This window comes from Glossina fuscipes, unplaced genomic scaffold (assembly GCF_014805625.2).
Source record: "Glossina fuscipes isolate IAEA_lab_2018 unplaced genomic scaffold, Yale_Gfus_2 173, whole genome shotgun sequence".
Taxonomy (NCBI): Eukaryota; Metazoa; Arthropoda; class Insecta; order Diptera; family Glossinidae; genus Glossina; species Glossina fuscipes.
The window spans coordinates 138491-150938 of NW_023998516.1; the positions used below are offsets into that span (position 1 = coordinate 138491).

At 36.0% G+C, this 12448-nt stretch overlaps 1 protein-coding gene across 3 annotated transcripts in view; it reads left to right on the forward strand.

Annotated features, from left to right (window-relative positions):
- LOC119641681 (serine-rich adhesin for platelets) overlaps positions 1 to 12448 on the forward strand; it is a 234193-nt gene that overhangs the window by 85440 nt on the left and 136305 nt on the right. For all 3 annotated transcript variants that reach the window (XM_038040462.1, XM_038040463.1, XM_038040464.1), the window contains 3 exons: positions 1898 to 3723; positions 9973 to 10450; positions 11388 to 12377. In XM_038040462.1, the coding sequence (XP_037896390.1) occupies positions 1898 to 3723; positions 9973 to 10450; positions 11388 to 12377 (3294 nt within the window). The remainder of the gene's footprint in view (positions 1 to 1897; positions 3724 to 9972; positions 10451 to 11387; positions 12378 to 12448) is intronic.

A 12448-nucleotide genomic window follows, 5' to 3' on the forward strand; every position in this document is an offset into this window, starting at 1 on the left:
AAAGTAATAGAAAATTGAATTTTTTGATTATTACTCACAAATGACAAGAGATAAATCTACAAAAATGTAACCATATATGGGCGATGCTGTAGCAGCTGTAGAAAAATAGAAAAAATTGAAAACGCCGATCGAATGTTATAGTGTATCATAATTTAATTTTTTTCCAATAGCAAAAATCCCACAAAATATACAAGTTTTTAGCCCATTTCAAATTCGGAATGCATCGAAGCATGTGCGTCTAGTCATCTGTCCAGCTGCTTGCGTATTATCTGTGGTAAACATTCTACTCTTTGCAGAAATTAAGACACCGCCTAAAAACTTTCAAAAGAATTTGAAAATGACTCAAATTTTTCAAAGAACACGCCTACAATCGCCATACATTTATATAATAAAAACAGACAACACATACACGATATAAGTTTCCACAAAATTATTCTACAAAAACAGGTTAACGATGATGGGTATAAGAAATTCGATCACAAGAAGAAGGAAGGGGGAAGATCCTTAACTTACACTTCCCCAAGTATGAAAGGGAAATAGATGTACGTCGTTTTGCTAATGTGGGTATGCATGAAGGCATTCTGCAAAATTACGCAAAAATTCATTTGCGCGCGTACATTTTAATTTTCAAAATGGATTTTTCTCTGACCGACCAGCTATTATTAGTTCAAAGCTTTAAAGTCAACAGCTGATGATAAATCCAACAGCCCGATAACAAAAATATTATGTAATTTTTCAATCATTTTATCAGTAACGATTGAAAGTTGCTCGCCCAGACCCACCCCCTGTTTAACCCTTGTTCCGTCCTCATACTTAAACCTTTATTAATCATTTTAAAGACGGGTAGTTTCAATCTCTTGACCATTGTGCGCGTATCCAAGTGCGTATTAAACGTACACTCGAGCCGTATCTGTACAAATAACTATTAGTTTATGTCTCGAGTTTCCGTTGCCTTTTCTGATGTAGAACAATGACTAAGTTTAAGTTTCGCTCCGATCTTAGGCTTTCTTTTTCCCACGAAATTATATATGGCAACAATAATATCATTTATCCTTTGTCATGAGTCTCAAAAATATAAAAAGCAATAAATACTTTGTTATCCCATTTCGACGTTTTAAGGCTAGGATTGAATATTTTAAAATTGGAGACATGGAACAAACACACTACCAATTCCCACGCTAATAACTATTAGCCTTATATGTGTTGCATTGATAAACGAGAACACCAATTACCTATCGACGAATGCTTAATATGCACATATGGTCGACATTTCTCTAAATTCAAATATCAAGAATTTTCTTAAGCGTTCATCTTATATAACATTAATATAAAATCCACTTTAATGTTACAAGAGTTAAAACTTTATATAATTTATTCGTGCGTACGTGCTTGCGTGTATTTTTGCATATATATGCGCATATATATGCATGATACATATAACTGTACACCTATATACATATATCTATGTTATCGGGATTCCAAAATGTATAAATAAACATTTGCGATAAGTATAGGCAAACACGAGACTGCAAACGCAAGCGCACATATGTAAACAAAGAGAGAGAGAGAGAGAGAAAGGGAAACGGATTTGAGCAATACCTGGCCACTTTAACCATTAAAGGTTTAAGACTTCGATGTTGTATTATCTTCTATCTTCGAGCAAACATGTAAATTGGAGGCTGGGCGAACCTGTTTATGTGTATGGAAGTTTCCTATTTCAATACCCACACTTATGAAGATACTGCAAGAAATTGTGTGTAGACATTTGCTTTTCTATGTTACTTACAATAATTTTGGATATGAATTTCACTCGCAATCTTATTATAAAATTTGTTTTTATATTTCTTTATATAATTAATTTAATTATTTCTTATTGTCTTTGGTCTGTTTCCTATAGCTCTGTGACAGTTCCGACAGCTCCGGTTATAACTACTATTGTAAACCCCACAGTCTCTTTGGATAGTGACAGTAAAAAAGCCTCAGTATGGCTGCGTCAAGATTATACTTGTTTAGATTCCAGTGAAGCTCAGTCGGATGACAGTCACTTAACGCGTGATTCAATCACAAGAGAATCACAAAACGACGAGCTTTCTTCGTCGACTTTGGATAAAATTGATATAACTACCTTACCGCTGCCAGCGTTGCCACCTAAAAAGAGACGAACGAAACTACGTGTTAGCCCTTTGAAGCATTGTCATAATCATAGATATGATAGCGCTACAGACAATGTTGCCACAGCTGACGGACTAAATGATTTGAATTCTCGCCAAACTCAAGTAAATCCAACTTGCAATCGCAATTTGTCGGCATTTAAACAATACGCATCGAAACGTAGAGAAAGCTTAGAGGCATCTACGCGCAGTTTCAACGAGAAACTGGAAGCGCGCAGAATGCATTATCATATGGGAGCAGGAGGCAGTGGAGCCGCAAGTTCTACAACTTCAGGAGCGAGCGGTCTTTCTATGCCCACTTATTTATTTGGTGAACATTATTATGGTAGTGGTTTTCCCTCGGCCGTAAGATCTCGCAAATGTGCCGGTCCTTCTTCCAAAGAAGAAATTTATTTGAATAAGTCTGGCTGGGTTCAGGTGAACACCAAGCGGGTTAATGATGAAAATCGCAGTTATCGTCACGGTACCTATGCCCACCAAAATGGTGATTTGCGGAATACCATACGTGTCGTACAAATTGACAATACCCGCAGATCCGACGCTTTCGCCAGACAGACACGTTTGCAACATCAACATTCAATGGCAGAAATGCCCAAGTTTATGGTTAGTAAAGTGGAAGAATTGATACAAAGGAATGAAGCACGCTTAGGTAATTGCAATATCCGTGATTCGACTTTAAGGCCTGGCTATCGAATTGTTGATCCACAACTAGCCAGTATACTAAATGATAGGCCTGGCTTTTTACCAGTAAAAAATCATGATAATGACTCCCCGCCTCCCATAACTCCCATATTATCACCGCCACCTGCCTTTCAAGACACGAAAAGTAAACATTTGGACAGAAGACGTCCTGTTTCCAGTCGTTCCCCAGTCATCGTAACGCCACATTATCTTACCACCTCAAACAGTTTACAAGCACAATCGGTAAATGGCGGTGTCGCGGGCAAGGGAATGGTTTTCTCACGCAGTTTCGAATACGATACCCGACGTCCACCGCCTACCGATGCCTATGTTAACACATTTTCACGTAGCTTCGATGGAAACCTTACAGAACGACTACCACCACCTTTGCCACGACGTGACCGTTCTCCAAATTTTAGTACGCTTACCGGCAATTCACCCAATTATCTAACAAAAAAAGATTCCGGCGGAGGTAGCAGTGGTAGCTTGCGCAGCCGTGATTCATCGCCCAAATACCAATCGCCCGCTGCTTCTGTCTCATCATCAATGCAATCACCACAAACTCAGAAAACCACTTCCTATCTCAATACATCAGTTAAAGAGGCACCACCTTCGTATAGTGTAGCTGGTCACGTAGCTGGCAATTCAACACACAAATATTCACCACGTTCATCGTATCATGAACGAACGTTTGAGCGCTCCAAAAGTCAAAATGTACCTTTGGGCCGCTCACGTAAATCGCAATTCAGTCGAACAAGTAGCGGAGGTCCGGGCGTAAATCAGGTCAATAATATAACAATGTCCAGATTTCGCAGCTTTGATACGACAATTAGCCAACGGTTGAATTCATGCGACAGTGGAGCCCGATCTGGTAAGTCGATACAACGGAATTAATTAACATTTCTATTTGAAAAGAATTTATTTTGTCTGCTTAGAACAATTGTATCATTGAACTCATTTTAACGTATCTACTTTTAAATTGACGTACGATCTTACTTATTGGGACTGGTTAATGCACAAATTCAAATTCAACGTAAATACAAAACTACCCAATAAGCAAAACGAAGAAGAAAGAGAGAGAAAGAAGAAAAAGTCTCTAGTTATTCTACCATGTACACGTAATGAAAATTAAATCGTTTCTAATGCACTTTTGCAATATAACAATTTGTCAATGCAGGCATCCATATACAGATGTACATAGAACAAAGTCTTGCGTACAAGGAAGAAAAGCCGACGAAATGCTTAAAATTTTATATTTTTTCAAAAAGGTGCACTCAAAGCAAACTGCTAACCATGAGAAGCTTAAATAATACAAAGATGCATAGCCATATACTCAGAGCAATAACACTGAACGAACCTAAACGTTTACGTTTATCATTTACTGCCATGCTTGATTGCACAAATCTAACGACAATGAGTTGCTGTACATTCATTTCCACATGTTCAAGACTACAGCACAATAAGAACTTTCCAAGCAATCAACACTTCCATTAACTAAACGCACATGCACCTAAAAAAAAATAGATGCGTTAAACTATGGAACGATTTTCCTTATAAATAAAAAAAAAAAAAACGAGTAAATAAATTTGAGTCAAATCATCCGATTTTGGAACGAATTAAAATATAATTTTAATTCAATAAATTCCTTCATTCAATTATTACGTTCAGCGGCACCGGAGGCTTTTTGAATTTCACTATTGGAGAAGAACATTACTTTGAATGCGCTCCTCTCTAATATTGTACATATGGGAATTCATGAAATGCCCGAGTTATTAAAACGCGCACATAAATGCGTAGATTCAAACGACTGTAAAAGTTGATAGGAAATCGTTCAACAACATTTTATTAACTAGTCAATGTCTATTCCTTCAATTTCAAAACAAAATTGCAAAACTTTCAACGCACAATGAACATTTTTGAAAATTAATGAAATGACGATGGTTATCATTTTTTCTTTACTTGCCTCAGTTACTAAAACCACCGAAATCCACATCAAATTCTATTGTAAAATTTCACCCACAAGTTCAATCTACACGACGATGCTTTCAAATGAAACGTAATGCCAGATAACTACGCGGGAAACAAAAGAAAATTTCTGACAGATTGTTGAAATGATGATAATAGTAATGTTTTGGTTAATTGCTTTACCTAGTAAAACCATCAAAATCGATTTTGCATTTATCGAAAAATTTTTTCCTGCAACCATCCGTAGATTTGTTTAATGCAATGATTGTAATGGCGACGGCCAAGTTTATAAATTGTTGCACTTTAAGAAAAATATTAAGTTAATGCCCACATTTTTGACAAAATATTTATTAATGTCGATAACCTATAAGAAATTTACAAGGATAATCCCAAAAGTATTTGCCCCTACATAGAAAACACAACAAGCTTCGGAAAAACTACCTATTTCTCAGCACAGTCTCTATTTTAACTCGATATACTTTTCTTTTGCGATATTCGAAAGCTTTGATGCCGTATCAACAGCGAAAATTCTTACGCCGTGCGATCAATTGCAAACTCCTCCGCTTTATTATTTCATTCAAGCATGTGAAAAGATAAATTAATTCGAAGAAGATGATCGTGATAAATAGAATAAAATGATAGAATAAAAGCTAACCCAGTAACTTGTCCAGCAGATCAAAATATTTTCGTCTTCTTTACATTCCACTCTCTTTCTTCAAACATGAAGCAATGTCTTTGGTTTCATTGGTATAAAATGTCACCGAAAAGTCTGTTAAAATATATTCAGGACGTCGGTTTTATACAGTTGTGAGGAAACAAGTTGTCCATCTTATGTACTGATCTGATCTGATCGAATTCAAATTTGCAGCCAACCTGCAATGTGCAGAATTTTTTGAAACACGCACCATATCTATCATTGGTCGCATTTTCAGTCCACGGCAATCCAATGTAATTACTTAACTTAAAAAAGTTTCTTTATAATTTCTTGTGCAGTCATTGCATTTAGTCGACCATAGTGTTGTTTACTGTTATAAGCGGAAGATCAGGCTTTCGCCAAAGTAGAATTTAGCTCAACTTTGATATTTCAAATAAAAATTGTACGACATGTAACGATGAACATTTTTTTTGCATGTTTGCAAATTTACTGAAAACGTTCACTATTGACTGATGCCTATCAGGCAAATGTTAAAGAACATAACATCAACCATAGCGGCTTTTTTTTAAACAGTAGCCATTTGTAGATCAGGTCAGGTACTCTCGAAACTATATAGATTGAATGCCAAGCGCGCGAAACGAAAAAAGATTTGAACTATGCGATCGTTTTCCCAAACACCTGCATTTACCGTGTTCGATTTGTGTATAGTAGCTTGACCATATAGGCTTGTATCAAACTGAAAACTTTGTTTAAAAATGGATATTTTCAAAAAATTTCGTATTTATATTCAGTTTTCCCATTAAAGAGTTGATGCTAAATCAATTTTTGGTGAGAAGTTGTGCTGAACAGAATAATTTATTGCATAGACTTTTCTGACGTCTAATGACGAAACATTCAATACGTTTAATTCGACGACGAGCGATGACACACCTCTTGAATAAAAAGCATTTACTCTCCAATTAGGAAAACCTAACTGAAGTGTCAGACTGAAATCAAGAAGATGCTCGCACACCGATAAACGATTGATGAGCAATGCTTACAGTACACATAGCGCCGTTAATATAATTTGTTGGACATTCTATAGTCAGAGGTTTGATTCGATCGATATCATAATAATAACGATTAAACACGCAAAACGAATAGCATTAGAGATTAAGTGCATTAAATACACAAACCCACATTTTGTCTACTTGATTGGCATCAATTTCACTTTGATCCATTTGCGGTCCTTTTATACGTTTTACATATAATATCAGTGAGTAAAAAAACGAACGAACCAAAATCGTCGTAATATTATTACGAATTTATGCAAAGAATAACTATATTATATTAAATTATTACATAAAAATTATACAACAATATCGAAACCTATGTCAGTTTCGACTATAACGACAGAAATCGGTACATTTTAAACCGCAAAAAACTCAACATCACTATCTAATCTAAACGTTTGATGTTTATTATGCCCTGCACCACTTGTAATAAAAGGGTATATTAAGGTTGCGCAGGAGTACGCGACACCCAGAAAGACTTGAGATAGATCCAACTTTCACTGTACCGATCCATTCAGAATTACCTTTTAAATCGATTTAAGGTTGCCTATCCACCTGTTAGTCTTCTTTTCTTGTGTTCAACCTACGGATCTCATTTGTTGAGATATTTTGATAAAACTTGACCAGGACAAACATTATTGAAAATGTTTCGGATTGATCCACTTTTTCGACCAGTTCCCATATAACGCCACATTTTGAAAAGTCTTTGTATAAACACCGGCAAGGTGTTGTAAAGCCATTTAATGGTGGGCCATAGCCCACCGTAATCGTTTCCTTGATCTCATTAAAGTAAAAAAAATAAGGATATAAAAATGAAAAGCCCGATTGTTTTAAGTGTATTGATAAAAAAAATCAACGATAAGTCTAGAGATCAATTCTTTAATCAATCTTTTTTAATAGCCTGCTTTATTAACCAATAAGAAATGTGTTTTTTCCGGAGAATAATCGTTTAACATTTCTGAAAATGACGTGTTATTTTTTATGCAAAGAATAAAAATCGCGACATCACTGTAAATGCTCGAAGATAATTTAAATTGAACGGATTTAAGATATTGGTACCTGAGACCTAAGAATTACAATAAATGCCGACATGACTGTAGTAAAATAAAATCTTACCGTACGATTCGTAAAAAAGAAAACACCAAAAAAAAATTAGGAAATTATGCCCGTCAACATCGGTTTTCCAACTTGAGGTCTTTCTGTTTGCTGGTGCAGCGCTGATCAGATTTGTTAACCGCACTTTATATTTAGTAATGCTATCGCAAATTATCGCTCGAGCGGTACCAGATATAACAAATTTGTTAGTGTGAGGGCATAACTTGCCTGTTCTCTGGGGCTGGGGTAGCTCAGCGACCCAGGAATCATCACAAGAAATTTATTTTGTTTATTCGTTTAATATTCATCGTTTTATTTTCTCATAATTCACTTCACTTCAAAGTAACAGGAAAGGTAATAATCATAGTAATCCGGATTTTGTGAGCCAGCGACCGACTCGCTCTAAGGCCTAAGCTCGACTTCCACAAAACTAAAAACTAACTTTAACTTACTCATTAACCTATCTTAGCCTACTCTTATCCTATTCTTTGTCCTATTCTTGTCTCTCCAACTTATTCTCAATCTTATTCTATAACTTATGCTCTAACTTATCCTCTACCATAAGCTAGCACTCTCTCCCCACCAGAAACGGAGAAACTGTGAGGCCAAAACGAGGTCCGACTTTGGCTCCTCACAATATATATATTATACGAAGGTCAGGAAAATTAACCGGAAACCTTCACATTTATTACTAAATTTGATATTTTAAGATATAAGTGATTTTATTTTATAAGATATAAGGGATTTCAAGTGACTCGTTGATACGATACAAATGAAAGCTTAACGAATTGCATTAATGTTGAAATTTTTACTAAACCTTTTACTTTTCTTCTAATGAGCCTTTCACGCGCTTAATGGTTTAATTCTCCTGTCACCTGATTATATAATTATCAACATTCTAATTTTGCAGCAATTATTTATGCGAATGTGCGCAACAGTAATCCAGAATTAACTGAATGATACCACCGCCAACCATAACTGTGTGCATCAACTGTAAATAAACCTTAACTTTGCTATCTGTTCTGGCATAAATCGCTCATATTTTTTATTGTGAACTGTAATAATAAGAGCTACTCTTAAACAACAAAGATACTATCCGAGATAAGCAGACACACATAAGCACATGCACATCGAGAGAGACCAGCTTGCTTTCATAAACAAGCAACAAAAGCTTATATTTATAAAACTCTGTCAACGAAAAGTAAGACAAAAAAAGGAAGAGAAATCAAAGTTTAGCCATTTTCAACCGCACTAAAAATACAATGCATACTCAACTAATCGTACGAGAACACCGGTCTAATGAATGCAGCACTAAACTCTATTAGTAATAGTAATAATAATGATAACCGATGTCTCTCTTCTTCTCTTACTTAACGAAATCATTCCATGTTGTTCAGCGCACAAGATTGAAAACATCGATAAATCTGTAAGTTTACAAAAAGTTCCTCTTCCACTGGATATATACTTTGGCCGTTAAAGGGAACAATTATATAGAAATACAATGCTTGCAGTTCAAGTTTGGCTCGTGCACAACTTACTTAAGGGAAAAAAACGATAAAACAAGAAGAGTGCTACTAATAATTATTACGACATCGGTTATACTTTTTTTTTTTTTTTTGGTTGTAATGATTATTATGACATTATTTTTGTACCAATTATCTGCTGTATCGTTGCCTCTATGCTCGATGATTTATAGCTGAATCGAATCAGATGTTTTTCGTAGCTGTGTCAAATTTCGCTCACACGTATCGACAAAGATGGAAAATCCGAGTGTTAAATGAAAGCTGAAGCTTGTGCCTAACAGCTTACCGAGATCCATGGCCTGTACGAAACTGATAATGTTTTCTGCAGACAGAGAAGCAAATAATAAATATTTCAATGTATTTTGATTGTTTATTCCTGGAAAGACGGAAAGTACAGAAAGTATTTTGTAAAAGAAAAATTGAAAATTTTATTGTATAGGATATAATGTTCCCTCTGCGATCTGAAAATTGTTACTTACGGTTTTTGAGTAAATCTTTACTTCGGAGCTTAGCAATCAATTGTATCGACGCGTTTCGAAATATTTTGTAAATATTTTTCACTTAGAATTTCATGACGAATTTATGCGTAGCGTAGCATAAACTTGAAAAAATGCAATTTTTAAGGAACTAAAACTTCTTTAACGATAAACTTCTGATTTTTCTACTACTTCTCCTTCTTTTGCCTCTATTCCCCTTTGCAATTAATTACTAATAATTGGAATTGTGAGTCTATGAGAAAACAAGAAAAAAATCGCTGCTCACTTTAGAGGCAGCTTCAGTTTGCTTTTTAATTTTGATTTTTTCGTTTTCTGCTTCTATTTCTTTTACAGATCTTTCTAATGATGAGTTAGAAATTGAAAATGATGACGCCGGTTCAACGGAATTTTTAAATACTAACAATTACCTTCCTTCCTCTACTCTATCACCGTTTAAGCCGCAACGTCAACGTTCTTTGACACCGGATCGTAATGAGTCGCATAGTTCGTCAAGTAGCTTACGTAAACAACGATCTCTTACGCCGGAATCGAGATCTTTAACACCCGAAGACAGACGTAAGAAAGGTTCGCAAATCTCTTTAATAGGCTCACGCCAGAATTCCAGTTCACGTAGCAATACCCTAGAGCGTAAACATGATAAATTAAACGTCTCAAGAAGTTCTTCGAGCTCTAGTTATAGCGGTCGGGAAGGACATGAAGGTCACGGGTATGGTTCTGGTGTGGCGGTGAACGTAACAACGATAACTCAACACAGACGGTCGACTGCTCGAAACGCTAAACAATCGGATGAACATCGCATTCGGAGATCCAGGTAGAATTTGTCCTAATATTTTTTTACTTTTCTTTGAAATTACGTTCGCTTAAGTTTTTAGTTTTTAGATCACACTTCATCTAAGTTTCAAGTTTGTTGATGACTTTTATCAAAATTTTAGCCAATTTTGAAATCGACCTTATATAAAGTAAATTTTTTTGATTTTCCAATAGCTTTGAACGCAGCACTATGACTGCTTAATCCAGGCCCATTTCCATATTTATAGACTGGAACTCGAAAGTATCAAAAATTTATTTTAATTTCTACGGCTGCAAAAATTTCGACAGACTGACGAAAAGACAACCAAATATGAGGTAATCTATTTCCAACTTAGAAATACGTATATATTACAATGGAATGGATCAAACGTATGTCTGAAATTTCTGCTATAATTATCTCGCTTGCGATTTTGGGCAGGAGTTTGTAAGTAAACACTTGCGTCAAACCGAAAATGGAAAAAATGAATGCCCATGTTGCTGTGTGAAGACTAAACAAAGAATGGTATGATTTATTGGAGGAACACGATTATTACGAATCAACAACTCAGTTTCAGAGTAACAGTTTTGGGGTCAGTCGTCGCCAACTGTTGAGAATTATAAAATGGCATACAAAAAGATAACGCCTACAAGCGATTAATGCAATTTTAAATAAAAAAAGGTTTTTGCATAAAAAAAATTTCAGAAGGTAAAACCTTTTGATCCATGCACCCGCACTTGTCGTTTGGTCTGTATAATAAATAATCTTTCACAAATTTTAATATTCACCTAATGTGCAGCAAACCCTTTTGCTTAAGAAGCATGCGAATGCAAAAATAAATGAGAATAGCCGATGAAATCCTTAATATTTTTAGGGGGCCTCTACAAAATTTGATGCACACACACACGCACAACATTTTTGAAAAGGTTGATGAAAAATTTTTTTATACTTCTCTTTGTAGATCCCTCCAATTAACTGAACGTTCCCCAAATCGCGGCCATAAAATGATCGTTTGCGTAGGTGGACAAACACATACGACTTCAAATAGTGGGCCAACTTATCAACAGACGAATATTAGAGGAAAGCTAGCGAACAATTTTCCGCCCACTATAAGAGCTACTGGTAAATCGCAGTCAATATTATTGAATGCAACGAATGGCGGCAACACGCGACTGCGTCAGAACGATATCGATAAGAGTCGTTCATTTGATTTCGATTATTGTAATTATAACTCGCCCAATAATACTGTAAGGGGTCATCATAGCAACAGCTCGTTGCTTGGAAGTGCGGCCGGTTTATTGAATCGTGAAGCTAATTTGCGTTTAGATTTTGATAAATCGCATTCGTTTGACGATGATTATCATGATCCTTTGACAAGTAATAACAATTTGAACGCAGCAGCCATGCGCTATTTGCAAGCTATAGACGGTAATGGAACGGCAGGAGTCAGATTGCGACGCACGTCACCCGTAGAAGGTGGTAGGAACAATAGATCTCCGCAGTCATCGGGCTCATCGTGCAATAATCTCAGTGTACCCCGATCTAGTACAAGTCCACAAAACTACGGCACTCGCTTGTGTGATCATGAAATGACTTTCGATTTGCTACGCAAATCATTAGATCGTTCACCTATTATGGATTTCAGACGGAACGAGAATGCTGCCAGTGGTGATTATGATTTTCCTGCATTACAAGTTAGAAATAGGGAAACCATTAAGTCCGGCGGTAACAGCGAACTGAATTTTTTGAACGCCGACGGTCGTCTATACGAGCACTCATTGAAACAGCAACGATCGTTGCGTAGAACCCACAGTCCCAATGAAACTCTTTCATACACTCATGCTTCAAGGAATGATGTAACACCACCTGAAATCTCCGATTATAGGAGCGAGTACACACAGATATATAATCGCAATCGCGATGCGGTACAAAGAACCAACAATCGCGGCAGGTACTGAATTACTTAACTCCGATAAGAGATCAATTACACGCATTTACGCACATATGGTATGGTTTACTAAA